Genomic DNA, 20,974 nt, shown 5'->3' with positions numbered 1-20,974 from the left:
TTAAAATGTGACATTTACCACACGGCTTGAAATACACACTGTGAATACTGTGGAGGGGAGCGAGAGGAGCAGTAGATTTGTCCTCATTGTGATTTATGAGCGCACCTCTTCAACTAGACTACCGCCAAAACCATTTCCCCAAGGATGACACTAAGATAGAAAATACAGAGGTAATGTCCTTTTATCTCGACTCCAATGCTGTTTTACTGTCATAGCAAAAAAACACCAGGTCCTTCCTCAGTGCTGCAGCTGAGCATCTAGTTAGCCTCCCCTAGGGACATACAGAGGACCAATGGGATTTCTCCCCCTTTCTTTTTACAGTGGAGATTATTTATCTCAACCCTGGCAGTTGCTATAGTGACCTTCTAATCGTAGCCTTTCCCTCCCGGCACTATGTCTTCAAGAGGTAGTGTGAGACTTAAGGGTTTGGATAGGGAGAGGACAGCACACAGGTTGAACAATGGACTTGTGATTTGACATGATTATGTGCTCCATGGGGCCATTCTAACTGTTTGACCCCAGCCTCTGGATCAATACAACCCAGATTCCAAACAGATTCCCTGTTATAAGGCCAGATCTTTTTGATATGAAATCCCTCCAGAAAGCTACAGCTACTGTGGCCTGCTGCAAAGCTAAAACTGTCACAGAAGAGATCATTTCTTCCTCTTCACAAGAGAGGTATGAATTTATGGCCATGATTTGGTGGCAAGGGAAAGGTCAAATGTTTCGTATGAAATAATGATTTTGATGCTCTGTGACAGATCAACATTAACCGGGCCCCAAAGCAGTTGGTGCAGCTCATTCCACCTGAATACACAGATGGCGAGCTTACATAATCTGCTATAGGACAATACCTAATGAATGTAAACTCACGTCATTTTGAATAATGTTTTAAATATGATTTGATCATGCTGCAAAGCAATATGCTGTGGTGTGTGTGGAGAGAGGATCTAACACCTTTGACATTAGAAAGCGGGACATGCTGACAAGTCGTCTGGTTCCAGTCAATAGCCGGACACTTAAAGGTCAATAAAATACAAAGTGAGGCTGAGGAAGTGAAAGGTCTAATCGATTTATTTCACTATCCAACTTCTCCCTCTGTCTATTTCTCTCTCTCCCATTTATTTCTCTGTCATTCATATCCAACCTGGCATTATCTATACAGACGGAAAAAACAAACATTTAAAGCAAAGACTCAATAGCTTATCAAAATATCTTACTCTCTATTCCACCTTACAATTCCTATTGTACATCATAAAGATCATTGTAATCAAATGTACTGTGAACACAGTGACAAAGGTGTTACAATAAATACTGGTCATGTCCCCTCATAGAATATCTTCTACATCGTTGTACATGTTTTGTAATGTACCATTGGCTTTAAATGGAACACAAGGCCTGCATTTACACAGGCAGCCCAATTCTGTTTTTTTTTCTCCCACTAATTGGTCTTTTGGCCAATCCGATCTTTTTACATCAGATCTTTTTCAGAGCTGATCTGATTGGTAAAAAGTCCAATTAGTGAAAAAGAACATCAGAATTGGGCTGCCTGTCTAAACGCAGCCATGCAGTCACAGATATTGATATGTACTGTACAACTTCACAGAGAGGGAGGAACCAGGGACTGACAGACTGACCACCACAGCAAAAGAAACGGGTGTCACTTCACAGCATTCAGGTAGAGATCAAATATATCAGTGTTGTGGATATGTAGGGGTTTGTGGAGAGGTCTTGCAAGGTTCCATGTTTCTTCTGTCATCCCGACACTGGCTTCAGACATGGATATGATCACTTGACTTGAACTTCCCTTGTTTTGGCAATGGGAGAGAGTCTGTTTGTGCTTACCTAACGTTTCCACACGGGGAGAGCTGCCATAAGGACCTACCGTGGTAGTGAGAACAACAATGCTGTCCAACTACATTATGAGTACAGGCTCCACTTCCAATAAACAAGGACATGGGTGTGAAGCTAACAAATGAATAGCTGATTTAATTAAATTCACATCATTATGGTATGCTTGTTACAGTTCATTACAGTCCAGAAGATTCTCCAGACAGACGCGCCTTTGATGATTGGCGTCATTATGGCAAGAGACTGACTCTGGCTTCAGTTCAGACAACAAGAGCACATGACACAGGACCCGCTTTGTACACGAAGGACAGAGAAAAGCTGTGAAGAACAGCGCTGAGCTGAGCTGTGTTGGTGGTCCAGAATCCAGTACCATTCCATGATATTGTTCAGAACCTAATCTCTCTCCATTAGCTGGAGCCTGTCCAGAGTATGATGTTATGCCCACTGAAACCATCTGGGTGTGAATATTGTGCAGATAATCCAGATTATCATCCAGACTGTTGATCCTCAGCATGCCACTCTTTTCTGTGTCAATAGCCCTGTTTATACCTGCTGTTAACATGCGACCTTCGTCCTGATCTTGTCCTGATCTTGACCCGATCATGTCTGTTTACACGTATAAGATCTGATCACAATGCGTCTTTTAATTGTCTACACTTGTCTAAAAATGTGGGCACAATCAGAACGTGAACAAGATCAGGACAAAGGCAGCAGGTTGGAACCAGGTATAAACAGGGCTAATGAGGCAGGACTCGGATGGGGTTAGACACCTTTCTCCATTCGCCTTCATGCGATTATCTTTGCAGTGTTGAATGCCTGCTGTGAAGACTAATTTCTAAAATAGGGGGAAATGAGAGCTGTGCTTTGACGTCAGTGATATGCAGATCCTATACCAGGAAACTCTGTTTTGAGAAACGCCAGCTCCTCCCACCTCACCGGCAGTAGCCTCAGTCAACATGGCTGCCTTGTAGTTTCATAGCCTGCCATTACATACAGCACATGTTCTTTTATTGAAAGAAATTGGTCACTGGTAGACTGATAGATAAGTGACATTTCACCACACTGCAATTGAAGAGAATGTGATCAGAGTGCTTTGTTTAATCCATGTTGTCTCTTTCTATAATAAGGGGACAGAGCCCTTATCATACCCAGGACTGAGCTCTGTATCTGGGCTGGTCTACTGTCCGTGGTTCCCTTGGCTGTGCACAGGGACGGAGGAGTGAAAAAGAGAAACACGGACACACCACAATGTCCTCCTGTATGATCGTCATATTCCGTGTGTGGACATCTTACGTCAAAACTTCTTCAATCCTGTTCTATATGGCTATTATTTCACGTCATCCACAAGTACAGTGTATGACCCGTCTCCACAGTGATGACGTTTTGAGAGGCTCTGATTGTGCGGATGATTGTATGGTATTGATGTAGCTGAAACTGTAAGCCCTGAGAAAGCCGGAAACTGACCAGCGGTTGACACTCTTGGGATATATCTGAAAGGCATTTTTTTGTTCCACATCTACTGTGTGGCGTTAATAATTCAACTCCATAATTCAGTTCAACTTTGAACAAGAAGGGGAAAAAAAATCACTCAACCATTTTTCGATTCAACATTTGTCTCTTTTGTAGGTTAAAAAACAAGTACAGTAAAACCATGTAAATGAAACAAACAGAACAAAACAAGCAAAGTATTTCTCCTTTCCATGTACAGCGTGTGTCTGCTGTAGCCTACATCAACATTCTACCCTCAGCTAAGATAGTATTTCATCAAGATAAAGATAACAATAGCAACTTTGATAAAATGTCTATATTTACTATATTTTCTACATAGATCATTTGCCTTCTCTATATGCATTTATTTATTACAAATGTCCTTAAACGTCTGAATACCATAGAGTTCCCATGTAATGATAGACAGACATTCAGACAGACAGACAGAACACTGGAGATCAATAGGCTGGCTGGTTCACTGAGTAACTTACTGTGACTGGAGAGAATCACATTGGTATGGCAAAGAGACCTGATGGCTTGGTTTCATATTCCCAAAGACAAAGGCCTCAGAAACATGTACAGAATCAAAGAGATTTAAAAAGATGGAGGAGAGACAGTGCTGGGTTTGATCTAGATGGGCAATAACATGGTCTTCACTGCAGGTGGCGCTGCTGCGTCACACACATGGAAATACTATTGCACTGACTGAACTGAAGGGAACAACAAAACTGCATAGAATTTTCCCCATTTTGCTGTTGCTAAAGTAGACTGGTTGGGTGTAAGTGTTGGGTTTGGTAATAAACCAGCAAAGAGAGTTGGTGTTGGGATAAATCAGGAGCCCCAAGTATTGGGTCGGGTCTGGTGGGGGCTATTGAGTGTCTGTTTCAAGGTGGGTCTACTTGTTTAGGAGAGAGGGGTATGGGAATATGATGTGTTCTACTGCACTTGAGACATCAATAACACTGGCTGTTCTGTGTAATCCATATAATAGCTGTGTCCTGCTCCTCTGTAAGGTGAAAGCCCAGCAACGTCAACACAGAGAGAGGGCCGAAGCATCCATCCCACAGTATGAGAGCTGCTATTTATAGCTTAGCTCAACACACAGTCACAACATGAGAATGAGATTGACCATCAAGGAAAATCGCATCACAACAACCCATCAGTTCAAATGACTTTTAGCACTGGCCACTTGGAATTTGCCTTTCAAATACAGTACGGTAGGCTGTAGAGCATCTCTGTAGGGGTACAGATACATTGTTCAGAATCAGATAAAGCCACCTCCTCACATCCTATATTCTCTTACTGTATAACCGTTCTAAACATAGACACATTGATTGAACGTATTGCTTTAAAAATGTAACTAGATCTGAGATTTAGATTCAGACCCGTCTCATGGATAACAACAACAATAAAATTGAATCGTTATAAGTTGATTGTTTGTGTGATTGAAAAATGCTAAATCAAACTGGCACGAGTTTATGAAAAATCACACCAGGAATAACAACAAAAAACTAGAACATATTTTCATTGCTTTCATAAGTAAATATGTTTAAGGTGCTTTTAATGTGGTTGCCATGGCACTGTGCTTTGTTTTTTTCCCCCCTTCATTCCTGATGATCCAATCAGTGATCTGGGAAATGTGTTCTCACACCCCTCATCATCCACACATCTCTCTGCACAGTGGAAACCTTTAATTGAGGATTGTAAACCCATCAAGTAATTTCCACCCCTTAGTGTTTGTTTTTTTTGAGCAAGGGGAAATTGTCATTCACTGCTACCCACCAGCTCCAGCTGAGATAGCTCAAGAGAAAATTAAGGACTATGGCTCAGGGAGTACAATTGGGGGATCAAACACTAAAATCACTGGGATACAGGGAACCATGGCAGATTACAATATAAGACAGCCAGGCTTTTAAAAATTATTTTGTGCTGCCCGTTCCGCAACGGGAGAAATAGAGACAGTCAGAACCAATGCACCAGCGCTGCTACGGAGCAAAGATCTTTAATGAGGCAGATCTGCAACTTGAGACAAAATCAAGTTGACAAGCTGACCTTTTCAGAACCTTAATGAGTGCTTAATTCTGGGGATGCAGGGTAAAAAATGAATTATGAAAGGCCATGTTGGGCTGTGACTCAAAGAGAGTGAGAGAAAGAGAGAGAGAGGGAGAGAGAGAAAGGGCTTCAGCATCTATTCTGCACATCAATTCAGAGCTCTGGGTTCCAATGACAAGAGCCCAGTAACAGGGTTTGGGAGAGAGGGGCTTGGTGGAAAAATATGAGTTCATATAATTCTGACAGATCCCACTCATAGACTTGGGTCCGTAGGCCTGCAGATCTGCAGCTCCACATATGGCTGAAGACAGTCACAAGCTCAGAGAGCATTGGGCTCACCTCACCTCCCCTATATCGACCCACAACAACAAAAAGCAAGCCAACCAATAATAGAAACAATGTTCTGAGTAGTAGCATGACGTAAAGGGGCCTTATTTGTGGCAATCACACTAAACAGATACATCTATTTTTGTTCTCTAATAAATTACACAATAATATTAAGAATCCAAACCAAATCGACCCATGAAATGGCTGTGTAAGAGAGAGGCCTCCTGGCTGCACCAGTCTGTCCCTAGAGGTGTGTCCTGTTCCTCAGGCCACCAACCACAGGAGAAGGAGCAGACAGATGGGGCGTGGTGGAGAAGAGGCGGGGCTTTGTCCTTGGGGGTGTGTCCTCCATGACAGGAGCAGTTGTTAGCCTCGTTCTCTCCATCCTGGCTCCTGTGGTCTGCATAGTTTGTGCGTGGCGTGGCCCTCGTCATGTAGGTCACAGTAATGGAGGCAGGGCAAGAGGGTTGGTAGAGGGGGACAGAGGGACGGGGGGCTGTACTGTGTCATTAATAAGGGGAGAAGATGATGGAGGGGTGCGTGGCCCTCAGGGGCCCCGGGGCGGGCCGAAACAAGGTGGGGCTCAGGAAGGGCGTCTGAAAGAAGGTGGTGCCCGCCGGGTGGCGCAGAGCCAGAGGATTGGTTGCCATGGTGCACAAGGTGGGCTGGGTGAGGGGGCTAGGCAGGAAGCCAGTGGTCAGGCTCTTGGTCAGCTGCTTCTGGAAGGCCAGTTTGGTCTGAAGGAGAGGAGGAGAGAGCGAAGGAGGGAAGGAAGGTAGAGAGCAGAGACGGAGAGCGCATGTCATTTCTTGAAGCGCACATATTTACTCAAAGTAGAGCACACGTTTGCTCAGCAAACAGGGAACATTGCTCTTTTAGCACACATCGTTACCTTGGATTAACATGCGCGTACATTTCTCCATACTAATATCCTTTCCCTCACCACAACTACCCGTCCCTCTAGGGGACTTGCCTTAGGAACACTCTCACACAGTCAAGACAAAAGAACAAAAGACAACAACCACAGACATGCTTAAACTCCAAACCCTTTATACGGTTTACATTAGAGCATTCGTTTCTGGTGCTGTTCAATCCCCTGCACCCAGCCAGTTCCAGTGGTTAAGCCAGCTGTAGCCCTGACAGCCCACTTCTCCCCTGTCCCTGCCTGCCCTGGGCCCTGCCACTCACCTGAGTAGAGAGAGAGGTGAGGTTGTACTGGCTGAACATTTTCTTCATGGCAGACACGGCCCCGCCTGCATAGCCAGCCCATCTCACATTCTGCAGGGGGGGAGGATGGGAAGACGAAGAGGGGGAGGAGATGCAGAGGAGGGAGAAATAGCGATGTGAAGGTGGGGTGGAGCGGAGGAGATGGGGAGAAGGAGAGGTTTGAGGGGAGGTGCGCACATGACAGGAGCACAAACGTGATTAATACAGAGTGCTGATTCAGGCTGCGGGCTTTGTCAGTAGGGGTAGTGCTGGGGTTATTTCAGCCTTGGATGTCTCAGGAACATGGGACCCATTCACTACCACAAAGCAATGTCCTTAAACTCTCTGACAGCACAGGCACACAGGCAGGCATGCTGCTTCACTGGAGAGACAACCACCTAGGAAGGAGCAATAAGGTGCGTGTGTGTGTGTGTCAGGGATGGGAACAATTTCATTAAAGTTCAGTCAATTCAGGAGATAAACATACATTTTATTCAGAGATTGAACATTATTGGCCATTATTTTCTACGAGGATTTTCCAAATGTATGGGTCTCAAACTTTAATTAACCTCCAACCTCATGCAATGGAGCGTGTGTTTGTGTGTGTGTGTGTGTGTGCGTGTGTGTCGTGTCTCACCGATAAGCTGGAGGTGGGCTGGCTCTTGTTGTGGGGGCTAAACTTGGGTTTGGGGGGCTTTCCTGCCAGACGGTCCTTGTGTCTCCTGCTGTTCATGTGCTGAGGAGATCAGAGGAGAAACATTAGTCTGCTAATCTAGTTTATATTGTTGGATTTATCTAGTAGACCATGCCTGATCTACACCGAGTGAAGAAAACATTAGGAACACCATCCTAATATTAAGCTGCCCCCCCTTGCCCTCAGAACAGACTCAATTTGCCAGGGCATGGACTTTAGAATGTGTATAAAGCGTTCCACAGGGATGCTGGCCCATTTTGACTCCAATGCTTCCCACAGTTATGTCAAGTTGGCTGGATGTCCTTTGGGTGGTGGACCATTCTTGATACACACAGGAAACTGTTGAGCGTGAAAAACCCAGCAACATTGAAGTTCTTGACACACTCAAACCGGTGCGCCTGGCACCTACTACCATACCCCGTTCAAAAGCACTTAAATCTTTTGTCTTGCCCATTCACCCTCTGAATGGCACACATACACAGTCTATACTCAATTGTGTCAAGGCTTAAAAATAATTTTTTAACATGTCTCCTCCCCTTCATCTACACTGATTGAAGTGGATTTAACGAGTGACATCAATAAGGGATCATAGCTTTCACCTGGTCAGTCTATGTCATGGAAAGAGCAGGCGTTCTTAAGGTTTTGTACACTCAGTGTACAATATTTAGAGGGCACAAAAACCACAAAGAAAACCACTACTTCCCTCCATCTACAGCACATCCATTTCTCTCTCCTCTGTTCTACTATCAACTGGCTAGTTCATCAGAGGTTTTAACAGTGCCATTGGAATACACTATTAAGGCTTGCTGTAGGCAAGGTTGCTACACATGCCCATATATACTGTATCTTTTCCATGACCAGCTAGTCTGAGAGAGGTGCAAAACTTTCCAGAACCATCCCATCATACGATTACATGAACGACTTAATAAACATCACCAGGGAAACAATTACCCGAAACAGCCTAGAAAAGAGGTTCAATAAAACCATATGCCTAGATTACCACACCATAAACACGTCAATATCCTGCATTAACATACTGCTAACAGCTCTTACAGGCTCAAATAGACAGTTCTGAGTCAATCACCATACCATCTGATATACATCTGCTTAGTGTGGGAAAACAATCACAGCATAAAAATATAAAATGCTCATACGATGCTTTTTTCAGAATGGCTTTATTGTAATAAAAATGCAGTCGCTACCACTGTGCCAGGTGAATTCAAACACACATATCCACTGCTAGCATCACCTCAGGAATTGTAAACCTTCTACTGTAACATGTGCAAAGAGCATTTAATACGTTTGTTATTACATCATGAGTCCTGTGCTACCTTTAACCTCTTGTGTGGGAGGGCTGAGGTAGTGATGTCATAGGTACAGTCCAGTCGGAAAGTATTCACACCCCTTCCCTTTTTCCACATTTTGTTACGCTACAGCCTTATTCTAAAATGGATTAAATATTTTTTTCCATGATCAATCTACACACAATACCCCATAATGACAATGCAAAAACAGGTTTTTAGAAATGTTTGCTAATTTATAAAAAATCGGGGGAGAAGGGCCTTGGTAAGGGAGGTGACCAAGAACCCGATGGTCACTCTGACAGAGCTCCAGAGTTCCTCTGTGTAGACGGAAGAACCTTCTAGAAGGACAACCATCTCTGCAGGAACACCAATCAGGCCTTTATGATAGAGTGGCCAGACGGAAGCCACTCCTCAGTAAAAGGCACATGACAGCCAGCTTGGAGTTTGCCAAAAGGCACCAAAAGGACTCTGACTATGAGAAACAAGATCCTCTGGTCTGATGAAATGCAGGAGTGGCTTCAGAACAAGTTTCTGAATGTCCTTGAGGGGCTCAGCCAGAGCCCGGACTTGAACCCGATCGAACATCTCTGGAGAGACCTGAAAATATCTGTGCACTGACGCTCCCCATCCAACCTGACAGAGCTTGAGAGGATCAGCAGAGAAGAATGGGAAAAACTCCCCAAATACTGGTGTTCCAAGCTTGTAGCGTCATACCCAAGACGACTCTAGGCTGTAATCACTGCTAAAGGTGCTTCAACAAAGTATTGAGTAAAAGGTCTGAATACTTATGTAAATGTAATATGAGTTTTTTTTTTTTATACATTTGCTAAAAAAAACAATTTTAAAATAAGGCTGTAATGTAACAAAAGGTGGAAAAAGTCCCTGAAAATAATTAGTCCAACCAAGAAATCAAGTGTTAAGTTTGTTTGAAGAGGTAGTGCTATAGTCTGTCCCTTCAACATCTATTGTAGAGTGATATCATCTGTCTGTCTGTGTGTGTCAAATAAAAACGTATTCGTCATGTGACAGGATACACTTGAAAAAGAGATTTAAATGTCAATGTGACCTTCTCTGGTTAAATAAAGGATAAATTAAAAGAACCAAATACCCCACACAGAGCCAAAAACACTGCAGGACCAGAGGCATTTGAATGAGAGTCTTATTAGGTCAAGCACCTCTCAGGGTGTGCAATATTACCCACAACCCCCTCTCTTTCCTCTTATCACCTTTCATGTCACGCAAACAGCGCCAGGAGTCCTGAGTGGCCCAGAGGGTCATAGCTCTCCCTGTCTATCTCCCATACCCCATGGCTACATTCACAATATTTTCTACTCTTTCCAGCTTACTTCGGGTCATTTTGAGCTCCATCGATTCAGAACACTGTCAGGACACGTTTAGTGGAGGTGGAAAGAGACCCAGTGTCAGATCTCCACATAGACTAGTGGCACACTGGCCTCACTGTGAGAGAACAGGAAACCAGATCTTGTCCAGTCCAATCACCTCAGATCCACTCAGGAAGTGAACATTCGAAATTATACCCCGGCTGTGTCACTTCTCTCCCCACTTCTGAACCCTCCACACCCTGTGCAACCCCCAGCCCTCCCCTGACACCATCCCCTCGACCCCCAGCCTCCTCACCTGGCTGAGCTGGGTCTCCGAGTTGACATAGATCTCACACACCTCGCAGTGGAAGTTCTTGCTGGGCACCCCCACGCTGCCCTTGGTGCCCAGGCGCTTGCTCTTGCACGCCGAGCGCCCCCCAGCCCCCGCCACCTTCCCCCGGCGCCGCGGCTGGACGCTCTGGCCCTCCAGCATCTGCTTGTGCTTCGTACCTGGAGGAGTGGATTGGGAGGAAGAGAATGTCAGATACACTCTGGAGCAGGTACAGTATATATATATATATATATATATACACAGTTGAAGTTATATATATAATATACACTGCTCAAAAAAATAAAGGGAACATTTAAACAACACAATGTAACTCCAAGTCAATCACACTTCTGTGAAATCAAACTGTCCACTTAGGAAGAAACACTGATTGACAATACATTTCACATGCTGTTGTGCAAATGGAATAGACAACAGGTGGAAATTATAGGCAATTAGCAAGACACCCCCAATAAAGGAGTGGTTCGGCAGGTGGTGACCACAGACCACTTCTCAGTTCTTATGCTCCTGGCTGATGTTTTGGTCACTTTTGAATGCTGGCGGTGCTTTCACTCTAGTGGTAGCATGAGACGGAGTCTACAACCCACACAAGTGGCTCAGGTAGTGCAGTTCATCCAGGATGGCACATCAATGCGAGCTGTGGCAAGAAGGTTTGCTGTGTCTGTCAGCGTAGTGTCCAGAACATGGAGGCGCTACCAGGAGACAGGCCAGTACATCAGGAGACGTGGAGGAGGCCGTAGGAGGGCAACAACCCAGCAGCAGGACCGCTACCTCCGACTTTGTGCAAGGAGGAGCAGGAGGAGCACTGCCAGAGCCCTGCAAAATGACCTCCAGCAGGCCACAAATGTGCATGTGTCTGCTCAAACGGTCAGAAACAGATTCCATGAGGGTGGTATGAGGGCCCGACGTCCACAGGTGGGGGTTGTGCTTACAGCCCAACACCGTGCAGGACGTTTGGCATTTGCCAGAGAACACCAAGATTGGCAAATTCGACACTGGCGCCCTGTGCTCTTCACAGATGAAGCAGGTTCACACTGAGCACACGTGACAGACGTGACAGAGTCTGGAGACGCCGTGGAGAACGTTCTGCTGCCTGCAACATCCTCCAGCATGACCGGTTTGACGGTGGGTCAGTCATGGTGTGGGGTGGCATTTCTTTGGGGGCCGCACAGCCCTCCATGTGCTCGCCAGAGGTAGCCTGACTGCCATTAGGTACCGAGATGAGATCCTCAGACCCCTTGTGAGACCATATGCTGGTGCGGTTGGCCCTGGGTTCCTCCTAATGCAAGACAATGCTAGACCTCATGTGGCTGGAGTGTGTCAGCAGTTCCTGCAAGAGGAAGGCATTGATGCTATGGACTGGCCTGCCCGTTCCCCAGACCTGAATCCAATTGAGCACATCTGGGACATCATGTCTCGCTCCATCCACCAACGCCACGTTGCACCACAGACTGTCCAGGAGTTGGCGGATGCTTTAGTCCAGGTCTGGGAGGAGATCCCTCAGGAGACCATCCGCCACCTCATCAGGAGCATGCCCAGGCGTTGTAGGGAGGTCATACAGGCACGTGGAGGCCACACACACTATTGAGCCTCATTTTGACTTGTTTTAAGGACATTACATCAAAGTTGGATCAGCCTGTAGAGTGGTTTTCCACTTTAATTTTGAGTGTGACTCCAAATCCAGACCTCCATGGGTTGATAAATTGGATTTCCATTGATTATTTTTGTGTGATTTTGTTGTCAGCACATTCAACTATGTAAAGGAAAAAGTATTTAATAAGATAATTTCATTCATTCAGATCTAGGATGTGTTATTTTAGTGTTCCCTTTATTTTTTTGAGCAATATATATATATATATATATACACACCATTGGGGCAGAGAGAGAAAATTGCAGTTTTATAGCTAATTTCCTGCTATTCTACACATTTTCTGTAGATTTTTCTTCTTCTCAGTTTTAAAGTTAATAGCCTGTAATAAAAATAAATAAATCATGGCTTATGATGTGCTCCTATGCTATCTAAGGGGGCTGCGGGGTGTACTACACCAGAGGCTGTCGTGTTCGTACCACTGTTGTGTGCCTCCAGCTGGGATGTAGAGTTGACCGTGACCTTGCACACGGGACAGTGGAGGTGTGGCTTGATCCTCTTAGGGTCCTTGACCTCCTCACCCCCCTCTGTTCTGGAGGTGTCCGGCTGACTGCCTGACTCCAGGGCTGTTCCAGGGGCCTCTGGGCCGTGCTCGGGGCCACTGGTGTCTGAGGCTCCGCTCTCTGAGACCTGGGAGGAGGGGGACACCTCTCCCTGGGGCCCGGGGGACAGGGTGGCCAGCTCCATGGAGGACACCTCAGATACAGGAGTCAGCATCACAGAGCTGCTGCTGCCAGGGCTCTCGCCCTGCTTCACAGCCTCACAATTCACCACTCGCTCCAGGTCAGCAGGCAGCAGATCTGGGGAGGGGAAGGAGAGGAGGCAGTGGTCAGTCACTGAACATTACACTGGGTGGTAAGGGAAGAGTGAAGAGCTCAGTGCTTGAACAAAGCCCCCGAGGTCTACAGTTGATCACTGCAGTATGACGTTCAGTGACCCATATGCCTCTTCACTTAACATACCACTGTATTCTCTCACAGGAAACATTATGTTCAGACACAGAGCTGTGTTAACCTAGTCTGTCCCTTTGGGTTAAAAACAAATGCTGATAGTATAGCTGAAATGCTAACACATGAAATGCATTGGTAAATGCTCATTCCAATGTACTGCCTTTCAAACACTTCATATTGCAGAACGTGTTTATAGATTATGGAAACAGATTGTAAAAGCAGCATTGCAAGCAATACATTTGTGAGTGAAAAGTGACATCAAATAATGGTTGTTCTCATTTGAGGCTAATGTGGAGAATTTGCTCCTTTCTGTTTAGTCATTTATCTACAAATGACCGTGAAGCGTTTGAAGGCAGTACAATGGAATGAGCATTTACCAATGCATTTCATGGTGTTAGCTTTGTGGCATTTCAGCTATACTATCAGCCTTTGTTATTAACCCCGAGGGACAGACTAGACTAACACAGGGTAGATTCAATCTCACTGTCTCTCTCTCGCTATCTCGCTCTCTCTCTCTTCAAATATCAACTGAAGGTCCTAAGGCTCAGTCAATATAAACAAATGCATCGACTACACACGCACACGCACACACACACACGCACGCACGCACGCACGCACGCACACACACACACACACACACATTATGATGACATTTTGTGACGTTTTGGACTCCGGTGAGGGGTTTTTCGGCTGTTCAGCCACAGAATTTTTTTGTGGAGGCAAGCCGAAGTTCGGAGCCGGAATCTGCACACCTTCATCTGTGATTGTTTAACAGTAGGTATTCTTTAATAAAGTCTTTGTTGTCATTCAAAGAGAAATGACTCGTTTTCATGCACATATTTCCATTGAAAAATACTGCACCAAACATCTTAGTTAGATGTAAAATTGCGTGACTAAGACCTCTTCTGCAAAAATTTCAAAATTAATGACATATTTCTTGAGATATCTTCGATTGATTCCGACTATTTTGAGGAAGTGTATACTGGCTATGGCATCTCAAAATGGAAAAACAGTACTATTGCTGTTATTTCTCATTTTTAAAGAGAAGGCCTTTTAAGAGAGTACAAGAGCACACTCGTTTGGTTCGGCTAGCCGAGTTCGGATAGGCGCCAGCCGAACTGAAGAACCCTCTCAAACACCCTCCACAATCCTACTGGCCCCATTGATTTTCTTTTCCAAGTCCCAGAGTAAATTCATCATGGAGATAAGGGCTCTTCCTTATCGTTCTCCTTCCGGAGGAGAAGGAACCCTATAAGGCTGAGATTAGACAATCCTTCCTCTCTGTAATGTAATGCGAGACTGGCCCCTGGGAGATTCAGGTCCCCCCTCGAGCAGGGGATTGGTATGATCCTGGGCTTATGTGAAAGACAAAGATCGGGCCACCTGAGAAGACTCTGGAGGGGAGGGATAGTGATCAATGGATTTAGCAGGAGGACCAGAGAGGAGGACAGAAGCTTGTGGGAATTAGTCCCTCAGACGCCAGACGCCTTAAACTCATGAAGGGTTTTATTCTGAGCAGAAATGTTTAAGGTATCGTATCGCTGTTCACTTACAGTGCCTACAGAAAGTATTCACACCCCTTAACTTTTTCCACATTTTGTTGTGTTACAGCCTGAATTTAAAATGGATTAAATTTAGATTTTGTGTCACAATACCCCATCATTTCTCAGTTGAATTGTGCTTTTCGAAATGTTTACAAATTCATTAAAAATGAAAAGTAAAAATGTCTTGAGTCAATTGGTATTCAATCCCTTTGTTATGACAAGCCTAGATAAGCTCAGGAATAAAAATGTGCTTAACAAGTCACATAATAAGTTGCATGGATTCACTCTGTGCAATAATAGTGTTTAACATGATTTTTTAATGACTACCTAATCTCTGTACCCCACAATTATCTGTAAGGTCCCTTTCCAATGCCTCGGAAAGGGCACCTACTGGTAGATGGGTACAAAAAAGCAAACATTGAATATCCCTTTGAGCATGGTGACATTATTAACTACACTTTGGATGATGTATCAATACACCCAGTCACTACAAAGATACAGGTATCCTTCCTAACTCAGTTGCCGAAGAGGAAGGAAACCACTCAGATTTCACCATGAATCCAATGGTGACATTAAAACAGTTACAGAGTTTAATGGCTGTGATAGGAGAAAACTGAGGATGGATCAACAAAATTGTAGTTACTCCACAATACTAACCTAAATGACAGAGTGAAAAGAAGGAAGCCTGTACAGAATAAAAATATTCCAAAACATGCATCCTTTTTGCAATAAGGCACTAAAGTAAAACTGCAAAACATGTGGCATAGAAATTAACTTTATGTCCTGAATACAAAGCGTTGTCCCGTTGTCTGTGAGAGATTTATATGGTTATCAAAACGCCATGACAGGGTAAGCCTACACGAAACACAGCCCTTATTTTAAGTGTTTCTAAAATTCCCTATGGGAAAATGAATGGTGGAAAAACGATTGGAACCATTTTCCTGTTTGACCACTAGGTTTCATAGACACCTCCACTGTGGGGCTCTATAAATACTTTCTGAATGCACTGTATAAGGACTAACTCTGTAGGAACTTCTGGTAAGTTCTTCCCACATTGGTGCACATTATAAAGATAAATGTAAAACATGATACAGCTTGACTTTGAAACGTCCAACAACTCAAAATCAAATAGTACCCTTACTTCCTAGACCTCAAATGTCTTAAAAAGAAAAACAGCCATGGCAGTGATGTTGCAGAGTAGCACGACACAGATGCATCTTTGGGTAAGCACAAGGATTCCCTTCGGGCAACACCTTTTGTCAGTCAGTGTCCTCCTCACTCATTCCAAACGTTCCCTGACTGACTGACTGAAGTGACTGTCACCCCAATGCTGGCTGTCAGCTCTAAGGCCAGCGTATTGGCAGTGAAGAGCCCCACACTGTCTGAGGAGTGGAGGGCTACAAATCCCTCTCTTGCAAAGAATCGATGTCTTGTTGCGAGTCACTCGCTTATTTGACCATGGAAAGGCAGAACAGTCCAATTAAATCAGTGTGTAGGGCTTAGACTGTAAACCGTGCAGTATCTGAATACTGCATCTGTAAACTGTAGCGTCAGAGGGTATTGACTACATGACAGAGCTGACTGTTGTCATAGAGCTAGTAGCTATATTAATATTCTGATTACAAGACTGTTAAAACAAGCTCACTCACTACAGGAGCAGTGGTGAGACCTCACCACCATGTTCATTAAACCAGCAGTGTGGAATCCACACAAACACACACACACACACCAGCTTGTCTAGAATCACTAGTCCGTGACACTCTTAAAGAAAATGGACAACTTCCTCAAGGGAAATCCACACTATATTTCATCATTACAGAGGCGTCTGAGTCCTGTTCCCCTTGGAGACAGCTTCAACAAAAGAGTCAATCAAACGCTGAGGTGATTGATGGTTGTCATTGACGATGCCGGGCCCAGTGTCTCTAGGCACCAGTATGCCGATCTCTCTCTTTCAAATGGAAAATCATTCAACAAAATAATAATCGTTTATATCAGCCTAATCGAGGTGTAGATTACATGACACATGCCAGTGTTCTGACTTGTAACACAGCTGCATGGGATTTCTACTAATGCGACTCAGTGCATCCAATGGCAATGTCTGTAAAGTCGGCTAGTGTGGATATGATGGAATCTATCCCTTGATTGGTTCTCAATGGGCGACAACACGAGCATTTTGGTCCGATTGGCACCTGCCATGCTGAGTTAGATGACAGACAGAGATAATTTCAGTGTTAATTTTGAGTGTTCTCCAATTACAGTTTGGCATTGTAGAGCTCACCGCCACTGGCTCGCTTGGCTGCATTTCAATTTCACATCAGGCCAATCACACAATGTGGCTTATTAAAGAGCGTACCTCATTGCAAAATTGCCTCAGAACTGTAAAATGATTTACAACATAAAAAAATAGGCACAGCTTATCTACTTTCTCTTTCCACCGCCTCTCTTGTTCCCCCTCTCCTCTACCCCATCTCTCTCTCTACCTTTCATTAATTTCATCTTATCTCTCATTTTCTACTCTTTTCGTCCCCGCCACTGCATCCCCCTTTCAGACCTTGCTCTACGATGACAGAATATTTATATTAGATTTGATGAGTGAGAGCGTTATCTTGCTCCCAGTCCTTTGTCCAGTTTCTCCTCTCAGAGAGAGAGAGAGAGAGAGAGAGAGAGAGAGAGAGAGAGAGAGAGAGAGAGAGAGAGAGAGAGAGTCAGGAGGGATAGATGGAGGGAGGGAGGGATGGATGAAGGAGGGATATATACAGGATAGAGGAGGAAACTAGTCTAGCAGACAGATCCTCGAGTCCCATCGCTACAGATGGATAAACAGGGCTTCTGAATCTAAATGGGATCAATCATGTAATGGGGTAATGGATGCTCTCTACTGACTTCATCAAAAGAGCACAGCTACATTTACATGTATTGGTCCCAGACTCAGGAGATTCATCCGTAGTCTAGTCAGGTCCATTGTGGGGGATTTCTCTCATGTCACAAACAGTACGCCTACGTCCCAAATAGCACCCTATTCCCTGTGTGGTGTGCTACTTTTGACCAGTCAAAAATAGTGCACTACATAGAGAATAGGCTGCCATTTGGGACACAGCTTATATAAGTGTGCTGCAGTCAGATCATTCCTTGACTTCACAGAACTCTTTAGGAACTCCTGTACAGGGGCCAGGCCTTTCTCTACAAGCAGGGCAAACAGAGGGGAAGGGTGCAGGGAGAGTAAATTGAGAACGTTGGGGGTAAGGGGGAGGGGCCTGGGGACCACAGGGGGTTACGATTGGATGTTTGGGGGCACTGCCGTCCAATCCTCTCATACACTGTGATCAGGAACATGGGTATGTGTGGGACAGGCCCTCCTGTTGTTAGACTTTAAAGAGCAGACATTAAATAACACAGTAGAGAGAAGGAGGGAGGGAGGGAGGGTGGGGGAGGGGGAGAGAGGGGGGGGGGGCAGGGTAGCATCAAGAAATAATAATGACAAAGTACCGGAAGAGACGAGAGAGGGAAAGGGATGAGATGAAGGGAGAGGGATGGAGGAGGAGGAAGATGGGAGGACCGGAGAGAAATGGGAGGAGAGAAGACGGATGAAAGGAAGAAAGAGGGATTAGGGGTGGAGATTGATGGATAGAGAGTAGATGGATAAGAGGTAGAATGGGGAAGAGTAAAGGGGGAAAGAGAGGGATGAGGGAAGATAAGTGAGCAAAGGGGAAAAGCAGAAAACATCAACAGAAAAAGGAGAGTGAATATAGATAGGTTTCTGTTCTTCCCTTTTCTCCCTCTCACTATCACTTAACTTACTCGTTGCCTCCATCGGGCCTGTGTCCATGAGTGCGGGGAGGGTCTCAGTGGGAAGTGTAACAGTCGCAGCAGTCTTAGCTCTCTCCCTGTCCCGTTCTCGGTCTCGTTCCCGGTCTCTCTCCCTGCCTGTGGACGTGGCTTCCCCAAGTCGACGCTGACGATTCTTCTGGGCCTCCATGGCTTTCAGCTTCCGGGCATGTTTATGCCCCTTATAGTGCGCTTCTGCCTGGTTCTGGAAGGGACCCCACAGAGAGCAGAAACACCACAGGAAGGTTAGCAGTAGCACTTATCCATAAATTGCTGTAAGACATGCACTTTAAAACACTCAAATATACAGTACCTCTGCAAAAATAGAGATTACATTTTCATCTTTACACACAAGACCTGGGTTCAAATACTATTTAGGACATTTCAGTTACTTTCAAAGACACTTGGAAGTGAATATTTAGATATTTTTTATTTGAAAAGACAAGTAGTTGAATATTGGAATGTATTTGGAAATACCCTTGGAAAGTATTTGAAAACACTCCAATACACTGACTCAAATACACTCCCATGCATTTAACCCAGGCATTTGTAATAGGCTATTTATAGAACATTATTTGAAAATACTTTTAAATAGAAGTAGTTGATTTGGGCCACATTACATGAAAATATTCAAACACACAGAAAATAATTATTTAAATAACAAATATTCAAATACGTATTTGAACCCAGGCCTGACACACACACACACACACTGCTGCCTGTGTGGAGGAGAGAGTCTGTTCCTACCTGATAAGAGCACTGGCACAGTGGGAGGCCAGAGGTATAATTGCATGTGTAATGTGCAAAAAGAGATAGGATCCCATCTCTACAATCAGAATACTAAATAGGCACACTGAGACAGACCCTGCAAACAGCATGCACGCACCACACAAACACAACACACTACATACCAAGCATACTATACACACATGTGCATACACAAATGAACTGCACACACACCCAACAGAGAACACACACATTCTGTCACATTCTCAGACACACTCAAAACACACACATACATTGTCCAAAAAGGACATACACACCCTGCAGCACATTTTACCTTCACATTTTAAATCATTCTCATGACCCGGCTCAATCCATGAGCAAATCCCCCGCTATCAAAGCAAATAGAAATAGCAGGTGCATCGATAAAGAGATCTCTCATTAAAAATGTAAACAGATTAAGCTGAGAACTGTATTGGACTAATACCAACTCAGCCTTGTTGGAGGGATGGATGACTACAAAGAAGGATAAATGACTAACGAGCATTACACACCCCCACAAACACATACATACCCCCCACAGACAGTGACACATGCGTTCTTTCTCTCTCTCTAACACGCAAACAGAACCTCACCATACATCAAATGATGTTTGTTTTGACAAACTGCATTAGGACTGGGTGGACTGGTGTCAGTAGTTCAAGCTTTCATCTAGACTAATGTTCATTGCTGTAAGAATACAGTTCGGTACAATTTTCACAAGTATGTGGTGAATTTAAAACTCTTAGTACAAAACTCCCAACCTGGTAACACTTTTAACACATCCAGTCTTACATTCAAAACCTTTCGTTGTGCATTCGTTTTGTTTGGAGACATCTTTCACCACACAGCCATTGATCCAAAATAGAAGTTTACTGTGGAATATAATGAGTACATTAGTTTAAATCACCCGAACACAACATAATGATATCTTCTCAATTTAGTTATTTTAACTACCCGTTAATCCAATAGAAAAAATGCTATTTGAATGTAGTATGCTATAGTACTGTAAATTACAGTACATTACGCTGTTTTCACATTAGGCAATACACTTGCATAATTTCTATCCCATGTGTGATCAAAAGGTGTGATCATTAAAGACATATTTCACAATGTAACAAATGAAATAAACGTCAGAAACATCATGTTTAGCAGGCACTAGTATGCATGAAGACTGTCTTGAGCATTTGGCCATAGGTTCTCATCGAAATCTGAATCGATGTTATTGCATGCCTCTTCGATGCCCTGAAGGAGGGTGGTACACTTAGGCGGATGGCAATCATACATCTCCACCTGTATTGTAATCGTGTATTGTACTTTACAGTAATGTATTTTTTTTACATGTATTGTAGTGTTCCTGGACATGGCTCAGTTCGTAAGAGCATGGCACTAGCAACACCAGAGTTGTGGGTTCGATTCCCACTGGAGTGTTACAGAACTGTGTCAGCCAGTGTCAAAAAGACCCGAGCAACTTCATTCTGGGGATGCATTTCTTTCTTGTTTTGGACTTTGCGGATAATTTGCGTATTGGTATTGTATTACTGCACTGTAGGAGCTAGAAACACGAGCATTTCACTGCACCTGCTGTAACATCTGCTTATATGTGCACGCGACCAATAATCTTTGATTTGATTCATTACAAACAGTATTCC

General features: G+C 44.3%; 1 protein-coding gene across 3 annotated transcripts in view; it reads right to left on the bottom strand.

Moving 5' to 3' along the window:
- Nucleotides 1–1,963: 1,963 nt before the first annotated feature.
- Nucleotides 1,964–20,974, bottom strand: part of LOC106607288 (zinc finger protein 385D) — a 181,643-nt gene continuing 162,632 nt past the window's right edge. For 2 of the 3 annotated variants that reach the window (XM_014204101.3, XM_014204104.3), the window contains 6 exons: nt 18,534–18,765; nt 12,661–13,041; nt 10,561–10,754; nt 7,562–7,660; nt 6,907–6,996; nt 1,964–6,455 (listed from right to left, as the gene is read on the bottom strand). In XM_014204101.3, coding sequence (XP_014059576.1) covers nt 6,228–6,455; nt 6,907–6,996; nt 7,562–7,660; nt 10,561–10,754; nt 12,661–13,041; nt 18,534–18,765 — 1,224 coding nt within the window. In that variant the 3' untranslated portion in view covers nt 1,964–6,227. The remainder of the gene's footprint in view (nt 6,456–6,906; nt 6,997–7,561; nt 7,661–10,560; nt 10,755–12,660; nt 13,042–18,533; nt 18,766–20,974) is intronic. The other variant, XM_014204102.3, reaches the window with a different exon arrangement.

The sequence above is a fragment of the Salmo salar genome, chromosome 06, assembly GCF_965601325.2.
Source record: "Salmo salar chromosome 06, fSalSal1, whole genome shotgun sequence".
NCBI lineage: Eukaryota > Metazoa > Chordata > Actinopteri > Salmoniformes > Salmonidae > Salmo > Salmo salar.
Note: the sequence above shows the minus strand (reverse complement) of the source record. Positions and strands in the feature narration are given on the sequence as shown.